Source organism: Bos mutus, chromosome 10 (genome assembly GCF_027580195.1).
Source record: "Bos mutus isolate GX-2022 chromosome 10, NWIPB_WYAK_1.1, whole genome shotgun sequence".
Taxonomy (NCBI): Eukaryota; Metazoa; Chordata; class Mammalia; order Artiodactyla; family Bovidae; genus Bos; species Bos mutus.
In genome coordinates, this window is record NC_091626.1 from 56,069,006 (window position 1) to 56,087,391 (window position 18,386).

The following is an 18,386-nucleotide window of genomic DNA, read 5'->3' on the forward strand; positions in this document are numbered from 1 at the left end:
TCTTGAGAGGTGAGGTGGGGCCGTGGTTTCCCACCTGTGCTTTTTGGAACTGTGCGCTCTGTGCTCGGGCTCCAGGAGGGGCTTCGGGGTGGGGGCGACGAGGTAAGCAAGGAGCTAGCCTGTGGAGACCGTCCCCCCTCACAGAAAAAAACCCAACCTGAGAAACTCAGTTTTTAGTGTGTTTTATATGTTAGATTCCAAGTAAGATTTTGCCTGAATAAAGAACTCTGTGGTCACAATCAAATGGGAACCCCCACCCCCGGATCTAATCTCCCTGTTTTATAGATACCAAAACTGAGGCCCAGAGAGATACAGGGATTTCCTAGAAGCCACAGAGCCAGGATTTGAGCCATACCTCTGGAGTCCTGGTATGGTACATCTGTAGTTTTAAAATGCTCAGTAGAGATTGCTAAATTGTGTTACGTATGTTCTAAAAGAATCCCTGGTTCTCACTTAAGACTTCAACTGCTGCTACTGCTAAGTCACTTCAGTTGTGTCCAACTCTGTGTGACCCCATAGATGGCAGCCCACCGGGCTCCCCCATCCCTGGGATTCTCCAGGCAAGAACACTGGAGTGGGTTGCCATTTCCTTCTCCAATGCATGAAAGTGAAAAGTGAAAGTGAAGTCGCTCAGTTGTATTCGACTCTTAGCGACCCCATGGACTGCAGCCCACCAGGCTCCTTCACCCATGGGATTTTCCAGGCAAGAGTACTGGAGTGGGGTGCCAATTGCCTTCTCCTAAGACTTCAAACTGGCATCTAACTAACAAAAGATTCCATGGTGTTTTCAATAATTTTTTTTTCATTTTTTAACTTTACAATATTGTATTGGTTTTGCCATATATCAACATGAATCCACCACAGGTATACACGTGTTCCCCATCCTGAACCCTCCTCCCTCCTCCCTCCCAAGAATATTTTGAAAACAGGCTCCCCAAATATCTTAGATCCATAAAAAGTAATGAATTAAGCCTGTTACGCAGGTGAGTTTTGTTCTTCCTTCTGGGTCTTCTGCCGTACCCTCCAGCTGGGAAGGTTTAGGCTGTGGGGGTCCCTGCCCAGCCAGCTGAGCACAGCCCTGCGCCAGTTACTTAGTCTCCTTTAATCTGCTGTGATTCCATCCTTACAATGGGAATGAAGATGACAATATCAAATCATATTGGACTGTTATGAGGATTAAATGAAAACATATATGTAAAGAATTTAACATGGTAACTGAAGAACTTAATAGCTAGTATTCCTATTATCTAAATCAAAACTTGATTTTACATATAAAACATGGTATCAAGTATTTTTTTTTAACATTTTATTGGAGTATAGTTGATTTACAGTGTTGTGTAACTTTCAGGTGTAGAGCAAAGTGATTCAGTTATACATGTGTTCATTCTTTTTTAATTTTTTGCTCATATAGGTTATCACAGGATATTGAATAGAGTTCCCTGTGCTGTATCGTAGGTTTGTGTTGGTTATCTGTTTTATACATAGGAGTGTACACGTGTTCATCCCAAGCTCCTGGTTTATGCTTCTCCCCAGTGTTCCCCCTCTGGTAACTGTGAGTTGTTTCTGATACAAGTCTGCTTCTGTTCTGTAAATAAGTTTGTGTCTTAGTTGCTCAGTCGTGTCTGACTCTTTGCAACCTCACGGACTGTAGCCTGCCAGGATCCTCTGTCCGTGGAATTCTCCAGGCAAGAATACTGGATTGGATTGCCATTCTCTTCTCCAAAATAAGTTTGTATCGTCTTTTAAAAATGAGATTCCACATATGAGTGATATTTGTTTTTCTCTTACTTCACTTACTATGATAATTTCTAGGTCCATCCACGTTGTTGCAAATGGCATTATTTTGTTCTTTTTTATGGCTGAGTAAATATTCTGTTGTAAATGTGGACCACATCTTTAGCCATTCATCTGGCAATAGACATGTAGGTTGTCTCCATGTTTCGGCCATTGTGAATAGTGCTGCTCTGAACGTCGGGGGCGTGTCTTTTTGGATTAGAGTTTCGTCTAGATATATGCCCAGGAGTGGCATTGCTGGATCATATGGTAATTCCACTCTCAGTTTTCTGAGGAATCCCTGCCTTCCATCATGCATGCACTAACTTAATTTGCGCTGACAGGGGAGGAGGGTTCCCTTTCTCAGCATCCTCTCCAGCATTTGTTGTTTGTTGACTTTTTAATGATGGCTATTCTAACTGGTGAGTTGGTACCTCATGGTAGTTTTGGTTTGCATTTTTCTAATAATGAGTGATGTTGAGCATCTTTTCATATGCCTCCTGGCCATCTGTATTTCTTCTTCTTTGGAGAAACATCTATTACGGTTTTCTGCCAATTTTTTGATTGGGTTGGTTGGTTGACAGCTTAATTGAGTGGCTCGTGCTCCCGTATGTGTTGAATTTTTCAATTGTCAGCGGTTTGGTATCAGTGGTTTACACTGGACGCTGTGTAGAACTCTGGAAGCCCCAGTGATAGATGAGGTCTTTGGTCAGCTGTGTTATCAGGTGTTGCAGTGTGTCCCAGGCACTGGGCACAAAGCCCGTGCTGCTGTAAAGCCTTATGGCACCTAAGACCCATTTCTCCCTATACCTGCAAGTTTTACATGCTGTGCTACTGCTAACAGCATTTGGTGGCTAACAATCTGCCTGCCAAGCAGGAAACCAGCTTTGATCCCCAGGTAGGGAAGATCTTCTGCAGTAGGAAATTCCAACCAGCCTCCAATATTCTTGCCTGGGAAATTCCACGGACAGAGGAGCCTGGCGGGCTACAGCCCCATGGAGTTGCGAAGAGTGAAACATAACTGACTTAACAATTAGAGCTGCTCAGGGAGCACAGAAAAAATAGAGCAACTCTAATTGGAAGTCAGTTGACTATCAAAATCTTCCCCTAGGTAAGGAAACTGAGATTTGAAGAGCTTAGGTAGCTCACACCTCTCTTGCATACAAGTCCTCATTCCTGGCTGCCTGCTGGGCACCGCTTCATCTTCATACAAACCCTTATCCATAGCTGAGCACATTTTTTTCCATCAAAGTCAGATCCTCTAGTTGTGGTTAAGAGCAAAGGCTTGGAAATCAGCCCTGGGTTTGGGTCCTGGATCTGCCTCTGGGTATATCTATAACTTTGAACTAATGCCTAACCTTTTTGAATCTCAGCTTCCTTACCTAGGGGAAGATTTTGATAGTAATTCCTACTGAAACTTGCTAAGATGATTCAGATATAAAGTGTCCAGTGTATATGGCCATGTTTGCATATTTCTGCTGCTGCCATCACCACAGTCCCAGCTGCCATAAGTTCAGGGTTCTGCACTCACCTTTGAGCTTTGCACCTGGACTCACTCACTGGTACGGGGCTGGCTTTTTCCTTCATGACTTGCTCCAGACTCTCTATTTGCACTTCCCCAGCCTCTTGGAGACCAGTGTTCAGTCCCATCCCTGGCTCCAGGTTCTCCTTCTCAAATTCTTCTCCTTCATCTCATCTTTGTGTGGCATAGATTTCTCGAAAGCAAGGAGAGAGGGAAGGGGTCAAAGGCATTCACCCTGATGCCAGGGGCTTCTAAACACCTAATTAAAGGCAAAACTCATGAGTCAGATTTGAGAAGTTCGATATATATTAATTAAGGCCATTGAGAGCAATTTTAGGTCAGCTAGCCTTCAAAGAGAAAAGTGGAAAACAAAATACCAAAAGAAAAGAGACTTCTGTCCTTTGTCCCTTAGTGAAACTCAGTTTCCAGTAAACTCATAAATTATGTCTTAATAGGTACATTTTAATGAAAAATATTCCTTGCAGTCATAAGTTGCCGGCGCATAGTAAGTACTTTAAAATGCCTACATTTTCATATTTCTGTTGTAGAAACCAGAACACAAAGCAGCTTTTTGTCAAGGCATTATTTGCTGACTCTGCTTTTGTTTGCCCCAGGGAACTGCCCCTTTATGGATTAATAAAAGGTTAACAATAGCCTTAATGTGTTAAAGAAAATGGCTGAATTTTCATTCTGTGGTTGAAATTATTTGTGTTCTTGAAATCCTGTTTCTTAGTGATCAACTAAAAAAACTAACCTCAATTCTTTTTGAAAGGTTGAGATATGAGAGCCTGTTTCTGAAACCCAGAGGGTTCACCTTTATAAATATTTCTGAACTTTATGGGCTTTTAGGATAGTGTCACCAGAGACTATTTCTGTTCTGTGGTATTTTCACAGGAGTTGGCACAAATTGCCATCTGGCTCATGCCCCTGGCACTCCACTAAACTGCCTGGTCGGGTCCCTGGGGGCTCCTGAACTGTGATATCCTGTGGATTCCTCTGTAGCAGGTGATGGTGAAATTGTTACCACTCGTTCCTCAAAATCCATTGTCCTCTGGTTGCCTTGGTCATTGATCTGTGTAGTGATAGTTCTGTGTCTGGCCTGAGTGAGCTGCTGAGGTCATGAAGATAAGCAAGATGTGGTTTTCACACTTCACGAAATTATAGCTAGCAGAGGATGTGCAGACCAGCAGGTGCAGTGAGATGCTTCCAGGAGTGTCACAAGCCTCTGTGACAGTCATTTTCAATGGGAGGAGAGTGTGGAAAAGACATTGAATCTCTTGGGAGAGTTATGTGAAGATTAAGATTCCCCCACACCCAGGCTTCTAATACACCTTATTAAGAAGTTGTCTCCTAACCATGGTTGAAAATCACCGCACGGTAATAGGTGTTTGTTGTTGTTGCTGTTTAGTCGCTCAGTTGTATCCGACTCTTTGCAACCCCATGGACTGTAGCCCGCCAGGTTCCTTTGTGCATGGGATTCCCCAGCAAGGATACTGGAGTGGGTTGCCATTTCCTTCTCCAGGGGACTCTTCCCAATGCAGGGATCGAACCTGCGTCTCCTGCATTGCAGGCAGATTCTTTACTGCTGAGCCACCTGGGTAGCTGTATATAGTTATAAACCTTTTCTCTTGTGATGATTTATTAGCAACTCTCAAGCAATACAGTATTGTTACCTACAGTTGTATGCTGTCCATTACACCCTGTGACTTTTATAACTGGGAGTCTGTACCTTTAGGCCCCTTCACCCATTGTGCCCATCCCCCACCCACTTCTTCTGGCAATCATCCGTCTTTTCTTGGTATCTGTGAACTTGGTTTTTGTTCTGTTTAACATATGAATAAGATACTTTGTCTTTGTCTGACTTATTTCACTTACCCTAATGTCCTCAAGGTCCATCCATGTTTTGCAAATGGCAAGATATTATTCTCCTGCATTGGCAAGTGGATTCTTCACCACTGAACCACCACGGAACCCTGTGGATGGGAGGTGTTACTGATGAGGGCAAATTTAAAAAAAGTGAACCCTGTGGAAGGAGAAAACTGAGCGGTGCTGCTCAAGGAAACTGAGGGCACACAGAGAAAGGGATGATGGTTTCTGTCACTGCTGTGCAGAATCGGGGGATGAGGTTTGACTCTTGAAATACAGGTAGGAATTCATCAGATTTATTTGAGGGGACAGTTGAGGATGGCAGAACTGTGAAGCAGTGTGTAAATAAGGAAAGGCCAGGCGAAAGACAGAACAGTAGATGGCAGAGGCCTTTACACCCTGCAGGGGAGATGAGAGTCCATCCAGGAAGCAAGGGGGGAAATGAAGAGTTTGAAGAATAGTAATATGCTCCAATTGCCCTTTTAGGAAAATATATTTGGCAGCAAAATGGATATGGGCTAAACCTGCAAGTAACAGAAATCATTTCTGCCTGTCATGTGGTCTACCAAAGTGCAAGGGAAGCTGGGAAAGGTAGTTATATGTCTATAAGGAAAAAGAAATGGGACATTTTCTCCATTTTAATCACAAAATTGTTACTTCTGCCTCCTAAATATCATCTTAACATTTCCTTGCTACTTTACCTCCAGTGCGATTTTTACAGTTTGAGTTCTCATGGTCTCTCTCACTTTCTAAATAGCAAAACTCTCCTAAATAACCTCCGGCCTCCAGACTAAGGCCTTTGGAGTCAACCCTCAAGGTGTCAAGGAATCTTGCTAGAATAAAAATAGGGGCATATCCTGCCCTCCTTAAAAACGGCTCACTGTCTCATTCTGAACCCCTTAGCAGGGCACAGAGGGCCCTTCGTCCCCCTTCCGCCCCAACCTCATCTTCTGCCATTTTCACATTGAACTCTTTTGCTCCAGTCCTGGCTGAGTATGTCTCCTTTTCACACTGTGGCCTCTGTGTTCACCCTTCTTTGCCTGTACTGCCTCCGCCTGGAATTCCCACCTCTTCCTCACTCACCTGAGGAATGCCTAGGCATCCTTCAGGAGTCACCTTCCTGGGGCTGACTTCCTCTCAGTGAAGCTAACTTGTCTGCCCTCAGTTTGCCCATAATGTGTTTGTTCTTGTGCTGCTCAGGGTCTTGGCAGGAAGGGAAAATGGAAGACAGTTAAATGAAATGACTGTGTATAAATTTGAGGGCAGCTTTTAGGAAAATAAAAAATGGACACTGGCTTGCTCTGGAGCTAGCAACAGTGGCAGCTATTTCCAGCCTGGGTCTGAAGAGATAGGGAGAGAAAGCTGGTAGAGGAGATGAAGGGGTGAGTTATAGTGCAGCCTTTGCTAGAGGAATGTAGCCAACCACCAAGCTGCAGCCTGAGCAGAGGGAGCAGATGGCTTGGGCTGCCTGTGCTGCATTCTCTGCCTCCACCTCCTAACAGGTCCAAACCAACTGGAAGGTAATGGGTGAGGGGGTCTACTGATGTCCACCTCTGGGCAACTTCCCAGGGTACAGGGGAGAGAAAGGGGGGATGGATCTGAACAGGCAAATGTAAAGCATCCAATATAGCTCCTTATGTCTTTATACAGCCAAGGCAATGGCACCCCACTCCAGTACTCTTGCCTGGAAAATCCCATGGGCGGAGGAGCCTGGTGGGCTACAGTCCATGGGGTTGCTAAGAGTCGGACACGACTGAACAACTTCACTTTCACTTTTCACTTTTACGCATTGGAGAAGGAAATGGCAACCCACTCCAGTACTCTTGCCTGGAGAATCCCAGGGACAGCAGAGCCTGGTGGGCTGCCGTCTATGGGTCGCACAGAGTTGGGCACGACTGAAGTGACTTAGCAGTAAGACATTACAATGATTTAAGTATCTTTCCCATCTAATTGTGAGCTCCTGAATGCATGGTTTTTTTTTGTTTTTGTTTTTTTTTTTTTAATTTTTCTGAATCATGGATACCTAGCAACCTTAAGTTGCTAAAACTACTGTCTGGCTCCAGGGAAGAAGGGGGTTCAAGATGGTGGAGGAGCAGGACATAGAGCTCACCTTTTCCCACAAAAACATTAACTATACATCTACAAGTGGACCAGTTCACACTGAACATTTACTGAATGCTGAAAGAAGACCTCAGACTTTGGAAAGGGCAAGAAAATCGCCACATAACTGGGTAGGATAAAAGGGAAAAGAAAGAATTGGGATGGGGCCTGCACCCAGGGAGGGAGCTTTTAAGAAGCAAAGATATACCATATCCTTGGATTGGAAGAAGTAGTATCCAAATGACTGTACAATGGAAAAAAGACAGCCTCTTCAATAAGTGGTGCTGGGAAAATTGGATAGCTACATGTAAAAGAATGAAATTAGAACACTCCCTAACATCATACACAAAAATAAAACTCAAACTGAAGACCTAGACGTAAGGCCAGACACTATAAAACTCCTAGAGGAAAACAGAACACACTCTGATGTAAATAGCAATGATCTTTTTGGATCCATCTCCTAGGGAACATATCTCAAAAGCCATTTATGACAAATCCACAGCCAACAACATACTCAATGGTGAAAAGGTAATAGCTTTCCTGCTAAAATGTGAACTAAGGCTGCTCACTGTCACCACTTCTATTCAGCATACTCCTGGAAGTCTAGGACACAGCAGACAAGAAATAAAAGGTATCCAGACTGGAAGTGAAGAGGTAAAATTGTCACTGTATGCAGACAACATGGTTACATATATATATAAAATCCTAAGAACTCCACACAAAACTACTTGAGCTAATAAATGAATTCAGCAAAGTAGCAGGATTTAAGCCTAACATTCAAAAATTGGTTGCATTTCTTTACATTAACAATGAAATATCAGAAAGAAATGTAAAAACAAAAAAACTTTTAAAAATAGCACCAAAAAAAGGAATAAACCTGACCAAGTAGGTGAAAGACTTATGCTGTGAATTATAAAACAATAATAAAGGAAATTAAAAAGCATTCAGAGAAAGGGAAGATATCCCATGCTCTTGGATTGGAAGAATTCATACTGTTAACACATTACTGACAAGGGGGTTTTTGCAGAAACTAACACCTGTGGCCGGTGATTTGTTATGTAAATGAATATGGAAACATCTCTAGTCAATAATGTTCAGGTAACAAAACACATATTACTACATCTCTGATCAGTAACGTATTAAAATAGCAATGTGACACAAAAAAGTCTACAGATTTAATGCAAACCCTATCAAAATACCCATGACATTTTTCATAGAACTAGAAAAATAATCCAAAAATTAATATGGAATTATAAAAGACACAGAATTGCCAGTCCTAAGGGAAAAAAGCAGGAGGCATAACTCTCCCAGACTTCAGACAATATTACAAAGTTACAGCATTCAAAACAGTGTATTATTGGTACAAAACCAGATATACGGATCAGCAGGACAGAACAGAGAGGCCAAAAACAAACCCACATATCTAAGGTCAATTAATCTCCAACAAAGGAGAAGAGAATATAAAATGGGGGAAAAGTCTCTTGAGCAAGTGGTGCTGGGAAAGCTGGACAGCAGCACATAAATGAATGAAATTAGAACACACCTTCACATCATGCACAAAAATAAACTCAAAATGGCTTAACGCCTTAAACACAAGACATGACACCATAAAACACCCAGAAGACAGCACAGGCAAAACGTTCTCTGACGTAAATTGTACCAATGTTTTCTTAGATCAGTCTCCCAAGGCAATAGAAATAAAAACAAAAACAAACAAATGGGACTTAAGTAAACTTACAAACTTTTGCACAGCAAAGGAAACCATAAAAAAATGAAAAGACAATCCACGGAATGGGAGAAAATATTGGCAAATGATGCAGCAGACAGGGGCTTAACCTCGAAAATACACAAACAGCTTATATAACTAGACAACAACAACAGCAAAAGCCCAATGGAAAAATGGGCAGAAGACCTAAATACACATTTCTCCAAAGAAGAAATATAGATGACCAGTAGGCACATGAAAAGATGCTCAGCATCACTAATTAGTAGAGAAATGCAAATTACAATGAAGTACCAACATACACCAGTCAGAAGAGCCCTCATTAAAAGGTCAACACACAATGAAAAAGAAGTTACAACAGACAATGCAGAAATACAGAGATTACTGTGAGCAACTATATGCCAATAAAACAGACAACCTGGAAAAAAATGGACAAATTCTTAGAAAAGTACAACAACCATCCAAGACTGACTCAGGAAGAAATAGAAATTATGAACAGACCAATCACAAGCACTGAAATGGAAACTGTGATCAAAAACCTTCCAACAAACAAAAGCCCAGGGCCAGATGGCTTCACAGCGAATTCTATCAAACATTTAGAAATGAACTAACACCTATCCTGCTCAAACACTTCCAAAAAACTGCAGAGGGAGGAATACTCCCAAACTCATTCTATGACGCCACCATCACCGTGATACCAAAACCAGATAAAGTTATCACACAAAAAAGAAAACTATAGGCCAATATCATTGATGAATACAGATGTAAACATCCTCAACAAAATACGTGCAAACAGAATCCAACAACACATTAAAAGGATTATATATCGTGATATAGTGGGTTTATCCCAGGGATACAAGGATTCTTTGATATATGCAAATCAATCAATGTAACACACCATATTAACAAATGCAGAAAAAGCTTTCAACAAAATTCAACTCACATTTGATAAAATCTCTCCAGAAAAATGGGCACAGTAGGAATCTACCTCAACATAAGAAAAGCCATATAGGACAAGACCACAGAAAACATTATTCTCAATGGTGAAAAACTGAAAGTATTTCCTCTAAGATCAGGAACAAGGCAAGGGTGCCCTCTCTCATCATCATTAGTCAACATAATTTTGGAAGTTGTAGCCATGGCAATCAGAGACGAAATAAAAGGAATCCAGACTGGAAAAGAAGAAGTTAAACTCTGTTTGCAGATGACATTGATAAAGATACCACCAGAAAACTACAAGAGCTAATCAATGAATTTAGTAAAGTCACAGGATATAAAATTAATACACAGAATTCCCTTGCATTCCTACACATTAACAATGAAGAATCGGAAAGAGAAATTAAGGAAACAATCCCATTCACCATTTCAACAAAAAGAATAAAATACCTAGAAATAAACCTACCTAAGGAGACACACGATCTCTATGCAGATATACTGATGAAAGAACTCAAAAGACGATACAAACAGATGGAGAGATAAATCACGTTCTTGGATTGGAAGAATCGACAGTATGAAAACGTACATTGCTTTGGGTAGTAAAGTCGGATTTCATGCAATCTCTATCAAATTACCAATGGCATTTTTCACAGAACTAGAAGAAAAAATTTTATAATTTGTAGGGAAACACAAAAGACCTTGAATAGCCAAAGCAATCTTGAGAAAGAAAAATGGAATTGGAGGACTCAACCTTTCGACTTCACTCTATATTACAAAGCTACAGTAATCAAGACAATATGATACTGGCACAAAAACAGAAATACAGATCAATGGAACTGGCTAGAAAGCCCAAAGATAAACCTCTGCACCTATGGGCACTTTATCTTTGACAAATGAGGCAAAAGTATACAGTGGAGAAAAGATAGTCTCTTCAGTAAGTGGTACTGGGAAAACTGGACAGCTACATGTAAAAGAATGAAATCAGAACACTTTCTAACATCATACACAAAAACAGACTCAAAATAGATTAAAGACCTAAACATAAGACCAGAAACTATAAAACTCTTAGAGGAAAACATAGGCAGAACAGACATAATGCTCAGCCAAGATCCTCTTTGACTCACCTCCTAGAGTAATGGAAATAAAAAAATAAACAAATGGGACTTAACTAAACTTAAAAGCTTTTGCACAGCAAAGGAAACTATAAACTAGATGAAAAGACAGCCCTCAGAATGGGAGAAAATAATTGCAAATGAAACAACTGACAAAGGATTAATCTCCAAAATATACCAGCAGCTCATGCAGCTCAATATCAGAAAAGCAACCCAATCAAAAAATGGGCCGAAGACCTAAACAGACATTTCTCCAAAGAAGACATATAAATAACCAACAAACACATGAAAAGATGTTCAACATCACTTATTATCAGAGATATGCAATTCAAAACTACAATGAGATATCATCTCACACTGGTCAGAATGGTCATCATCAAAAAAATCTACAAACAGTAAATGCTGGGGAGGGTGTGGAGAAAAGGAAACCCTTGTGCACTGTTGGTGGGAATGTAAACTGATATAGCCACTATGGAAGACAGTATGGAGATTCCTTAAAAAACTAGGAATCAAATTACCATGTGACCCAGCAATCCCACTACTAGGCATATATGAAGATAAAACCATAACTGAAAAAGACACATGTACCCCAATGTTCATTGCAGCACTATTTACAACCGCCAGGACATGGAAGCAATGTAGATGTCCATCGGCAGATGAATGGATAAGGAAGTTGTGGTAGATATCCGCAGTGGTATATTACTCAGCTATAAACAGGAACGAATATGAGTCAGTTCTAATGGGGTGGATGAACCTAGAGCCTTTTATACACAGGGAAGTTAGAAGGAGAAAAACAAGTATTGAATATTAGTGCATATATATGGAGTTTAGGAAATGGCAATCCACTCCAGTACTATTGCCTGGAAAATCCAATGGACAGGGGAGCCTGGTAGGCTACAGTCCATGAGGTTGCAAAGAGTTGGACACCACTGAGCGACTTCACTCACTCATGGAATTTAGAAAAATAGTGCTGATGAACCTATTTGCAGGGAAGGAAGGGACATGAAGATGCAGGAAACAGACTTGTGGACACAGTGGGGGAAGGAGAGGGAAGGATGAACTGAGAAAGTAGCACTGACATATATACACTACCATGTGTAAAATAGCTAGCTAGTGGGAAGCTGCTGAACAGCACAGGGAGCCCAGCCTGGTGCTCTGTGATGACCTAGAGGGGGGAGGTGGGAGCAGGGAGGCAGGGTCACAGCGAGGGGACATATATATAATTATGGCTGATTCATGTTGTTGTATGGCATAAACCACACAACATTATAAAGCAATTATCCTCCAATTAAAAAATAAAATGAAATAAAAATATTGTATATTAAAGCATTCATACGGAATCTAGAAAAATGGTACTGATGAGCCTATTTGCAGGGCAGGAATAGAGACACGGGTGTGGATACAAGCGGAAGGAGGAGAAGGAGAGGTTGGAGTGAACTGACATAGCATTGAAATATATATATTATTATCATGTGTAAGATAGCTAGTGGGAAGTTGCTGTATGAAACAGGGACCTCATCTACAAACAATATCTGGAGAGGATGTGGAGAAAAAGGAACCCTTTTGCACTGTTGGTGGGAATGTAAATTGATAACAGGCACTATGGAGAACAATATGGAGATTCCTAAAAAAAAAAAAAAGGGAATAAAACTACCATATGACCCAGCAATCCCACTGCTGGGCATATACCCTGAGAAAACCATAATTCAAAAAGATGCATATACCCTCATGTTCACAGTAGCACTATTTATAACAGCTAAGACATGGAAGCAACCTAGATGTCCACTGACAGATAAATGGATAAAGATGTGGTACATGGATACAACAGAACATTACTCAGCTGTAAAAAGAATGAATTTGAGTCCGTTCTAGTGAGATGGATGAACCTAGAACCTGTTATGCAGAGTGAATTAAGTCAGAAAGGGAAAAACATCATATATTAACGCACATATATGGAATCTAGAAAAATGGTATTAATGAACTTATTTGCAGGGAAGGAATGGAGACACAGACACAGAGAACAGAGCTGTGGACACAGTGGCATAAGCAAAGAGTGGGATGAATGGAGACAGTAGCACTAACACGTGTACACTAACGTGTAACACAGACAGCTGGTGAGAAGGTGCCGTGTAACACAGGGAGCCAGCGTGGTGCTCTGTGATGACTAGTGGGAGGGAGGCTCAAGAAGGAGGTGACATATATGTATAATTATGGCTGACTTGTGCTGGTGTACAGCAGAAACCAATACAACATTGTAAAGCAATTTTCCTCCAATTAAAAAATAAATTAAAAAAAAAGAGGAAGCTCAACTTGGTACTCTGTGATGACGAGAGGGGTGGGATGGTGGGAGATGGGAGGGAGGCTCATCAGGGAGGGGATATATGTATACTTACAGCTGACTCATGTTGTTGTACTGCAGAAATTAATGCAACATTGTAAAGCTGAGCCATTGGGGAAGCACTTAAAGCAATTACCCTCCAATTAAAAATTGTTTTAAAAAAAGATACACTTGAATAATGGAAAAAAGTCAACAAACAACAAATTCTGGAAAGAATGTGGGGAAAGAGAGGCCTCCTATATTGCTGGTGGGAATGTATGTTAGTGTAGCCACTATGGAAAACTGTGGAAGTTCCTCAGAAAATTAAAAATAGAATTACCATATGATTCAGCAGTCCCACTCCCAGGCATATAGCTAGACAAAACTCTAATCCCAAAAGATCCACACCCCACTATGTTCACAGCAGCATTATTCACAATAGCCAACACATGGAGACAACCTAAATGTCCAGCAACAGATGAGTGGATAGAGAAGACGTAGTACATATATACAGACAATGAATAGGACTCAGCCATAAAAGGGATGAAACGATGCCATTTGCAGCAATGTGGATGCAACTAGAGATTGGCATACTAACTAAAGTCAGTCAGAAAGAGAAAGACAAACACCACATGATATCACTTACATGTAGAATCCAAAATATGACACATATGAACTTACTTATGAAACAGAAACAGACTCATAGACCGTAGAGAACAGATTTGTGGTTGCCAAGGGGAAGGGGAGGACCGGGAATGTGGGATTAGCAGATATAAACTATTACATATAGGATGGATAAACAACAGGGTCCTACTGTATAACATGAAACTCTATTCAATATTCTATAATAAACCATAATGGAAAAGAATATGAAAAAGAATGTCTATATAACTGAGTCCACTTTGCTGTACAGCAGAGATTGGCACACATTGGAAATCAACTATACTTCAATAAAAATAAAATTAAATAAAAATACAAACAAATACCTCGTGAAACTTAAAAGCTTCTGCACAGCAAAGGAAATCATAAACAACAAAAAGACAATCCACAGAATGGGAGAAAATATTTGCAAGTGAAGCAGCAGACAAGGGATTAATCAATAAAATATACAAACAGCTCACACAGCTCTATGTCAGATAAAAAAAGAAAAAACAACCAAAGAATAGGCAGAGGCTTTAAATAGCCATTTCTCCAAAGAAGACATACTGATGGCCAAAAAGCACATGAAAAGATGCTCAACATCACTAATTATCAGAGAAACATAAAATTACAGTGAGGGATCACCTCACCTAAGTCAGAATGGCCTCATCAAAACATCTATAGACAGTAGATGCTGGAGAGAGTGTGGAGAAAAGGAACCTTCCTACACTGTTGGTGGGAAGGTAAATTGGTGCAACCACTATGGAAAACAGTATGGGGGTTCCTTAAAAAACTAAAACTAGAACTACTATATAATTTAGCAGTTGTACTCTTGGGCATATATCCAAAGAAAATCGTAATTCCAAAAAAACACATGCACCCCAGTGTTCATTACAGCACTATATACAACGAGCAAGACATAAAAGCAACCTAAATGTCCATCGACAGAGGAATCGATAACGATGTGGTACGTTTATACAGTGGAATATTACTCAGCCATAACAATGAAATAATGTCATTTGCAGCAACGTGGATGAACTCAGAAATTATTACACTGAGTGAAGTAAGTCATACAAAGACATATCATATGATACCACTCATATGTGAACCTAATATTTACAGAACAGAAGCAGACTTGGAGATAAAAAAACAAACTTACGGTTACCAAAGGGGAAATGTGGGAGGCGGTTAAATCAGGAGCTTGGGATTAACATATACACACTATTATACATAAAAAAGATAACCAACAAGGACCTACTATATAGCACAGGGAACTCTACTCAATATTTTGTGATAACCTATATGAGAAAAGAATCAGAAGATGAATATACGTGCATGTGTAACAATAAAAAAGGCTGACACCGAAGAATTGATTCTTTTGAACTGTGGTGTTGGAGAAGACTCTTGAGAGTTCCTTGGACAGCAAGGAGATCAAACCAGTCAATCCTAAAGGAAATCAACCCTGACTATTCATTGGAAGGACTGATGCTGAAGCTGAAGTTCTGGTACTTGAGAGTAGCATGGAAATATATACATTACCATATGTAAAACAGATAGCTAATGGAAAGTTGAGGGCTTCCTTCGTGGCTCAGATGGTAAAGAATCTGTCTGCAATGCAGGAAACCCGGGTTGATCCCTGGGACAGGAAAATCCCCTGGAGAAGGGAATGGCTACCCGCTCTACTATTCTTGCCTGGAGAATCCCATGGACAGAGGACTTTTGAAAGTCTCTTGGACAGCAAAGAGATCGAGCCAGTCAGTCCTAAAGGTAATCAACCCTGAAATATTCATTGGAAGGACTGATGCTGAAGCTCCAATACTTCAGCCACCTGAGGCGAAGCACCAACTCACTGGAAAAGATCTTGATACTGAGAAAGATTGAGGGCAGGAGAAGCAGGTGACAGCGGACAAGATGGTTGGATAGCATCACTGACTCAATGGACATGATTCCATTGAGCAGACTCCAGGAGAGAGTGAAGGACAGGGAAGTCTGGCGTGCAGTCCATATGGGGTCACAAAGAGTTGGACACGACTTAGTGACTGAACGACAATGAGAACTTCCTATATAATACAGGGAGCTAAACCTGGTGCTCTGTGACAACCTAAAGGAGTGGGAGTTTCACGAGGGAGGGGATATTCATAAATTCTGATTCATGTTGATGTATGGCAGAAACCACACAATATTGTAAAGCACTTATCCTCCAAATAAATAATTTTTTTAAAGTTACTAAAAATAATGGTCCCTCTAAATACTCAACTGTATTACTGCAGTCTATTTTTAAGTGTTGAAAATGGATTTCCTAGAGTTATCTTATCACGTGAAGCATATGGTGAGTTTTGTTTCATATTCCTGATTTGCCTTTTTTCATTTCTCAGCCAAATAGGTAGGACTCGTGAGATCTCAATGCCTTCCAGGAACTATACTCCGTACACACGAGTCCTAGAGTTGACCACAAAGAAAACTCTGACCTAAGCACTTGGAGACATGCACTTTTCACAGATGGACAAAGGCCCTGGAACCCTGCAACCTGAAGTCTGGAAAGGGTGACTGTTGCTTCCTCCTGTACACTGTTTTAAGTCCCAGTGGAAATTGCTGAGGTTTTGCTCCACTTCTAAAACATGAGGCAAAGTGAAGGTGGAAGGGGGAGGGCAGGAGAGAGAGGTTTCAAGGTTGTTTTTCAAACCCCCAACCAGTGTATGTATGTACCCTGCTGTACTGGGCTGTTGTTAGCTTTCCATGTAGACACTGAGCCCTGGCAGGAGAATTCTCTATTTTCTGTTTTACTAGACTTCGGTTGGGAGGAAAAAGGGTATTAACTTGAAATTTCATGCTACTCATGCCAGGATCATTTGTTACAGCATGAAGGTTTTATTTACCCGTAAAAGTATTAGAGGCAGTGTTTCTCGGCTACAGGGAAGCCTGTCCATAGGAGCATGGGCACCTGGGGAAATGTGACCCCAGGAAGGAAGGGGCAGGTGCCGCAGACCCATGCAGGGGCTTGGGAGCCTCGGCTGGAGCCAGTCCTTGTGAGGGCAGACACGTTTCATTCTGATGTGCTAATCCCTCGGTTTAATTTGTGCCTTATGCCTTTATGGGGCCAGCTGAAATCACTGTATTTCTTCAACCTGTGATTTAGTTTTTCTTTCTCACTTTAAATGAAAGAGAATTTTGTATGTTGTAGAAATTTAATCACTTAATGCTTTCAGTATCAATTATTGTTTTTGTTAAAAGAATGAATAATTTGTTCATGCATGCTCTACTTTGATATTATAACCTATGTCACATACGTTTAATAAATGCCATATATTTTGTTCTACTGATGCTGTCATTGTGTGTCATTCATGACTGTGTAGAGGGGTAAAGAACAGAACCAGGTTCTGGACTGTTCAAGTTAGGGCACCATAATTTTTCAATCAGTACAATCCCTGGAATCATTTATAAACTGTACGAGAGGGTGTGTGTGTTTCTGTGTATGTATTTAAACTCTGAAATTTATCTAGTTAACTTACCTTCTAGAAAGATTAAGATGCATTCATGTTTATAAAACATTAAAATCATTTTTACTAAAAAAAAAATCCTCCTGTGTGCCCAAACTCCCTGTGCTGTGGTTAGTCGTTCAGTTGTGTCTGACTCTTTGCAACCCCATGGACTGTCACCTGCCAGGCTCCTCTGTCCATGGGGGTTCTCCAGACAAGAATACTGGAGTGAGTATCACTCTAGGGAATCTTTCCTCCTCCAGGGGATCTTTCTAACCCAGAGATTGAACCCAGGTCTCCCTCATTGCAGGTGGATTCTTTACCAGCTGAGCTACCAAGGAAGCCCGCCCAAACTCCCTACCTCTTACCTTTAAAAAAAAAAAAAAAGAGCCAAAGAAAGAAAGCAAAGCAACTCAGTTGAGTAAATGACCATAAGTCGGCATAGTGTCAAAGAGGAAATGGCATATTTTGAAGTCAAATTTTTATTTACATTGAGGTTGTGGGACCTTGGACGTGTCATCAAAGCTCTCTGAATATCAACTTCATATTCTACTAACTTGGGATAATCATGCCTACCTGATTGCTTCAGCAGCACATATACTAAAATTGGAACGCTATACAGAAGATTAGCATGGCCCCTCAGCAAGCAAATCAGATCCCTTATGATTATACAGTGGAAGTGACAAATAGATTCAAGGGATTAGATCTGATAGAGTCCCAGAAGAACTATGGATAGAGGTTCATAATACTGTAAAGAAGGTGGTAATCAAAACCATCCCCCAGAAAAATACAAGTCAAAAAGGTTGTCTGAGGAGGCCTTACAAATAGCTGAGAAAAGAAGAGAAGCAAAAAGCAAAGGAGAAAGGGAAAGATATACCCAATTGAATGTAGAGTTCTAAAGAATAGCAAGGAGAGATATGAA

At 40.8% G+C, this 18,386-nt stretch overlaps 1 protein-coding gene across 2 annotated transcripts in view; it reads left to right on the forward strand.

Moving 5' to 3' along the window:
• MYZAP (myocardial zonula adherens protein) overlaps positions 1–17,304 on the forward strand; it is a 112,905-nt gene extending 95,601 nt beyond the window's left edge. For both annotated transcript variants that reach the window (XM_070377981.1, XM_005905616.3), the window contains one exon: positions 16,364–17,304. In XM_070377981.1, coding sequence (XP_070234082.1) covers positions 16,364–16,375 — 12 coding nt within the window. In that variant the 3' untranslated portion in view covers positions 16,376–17,304. The remainder of the gene's footprint in view (positions 1–16,363) is intronic.
• The last annotated feature ends 1,082 nt before the right edge of the window (positions 17,305–18,386 follow it).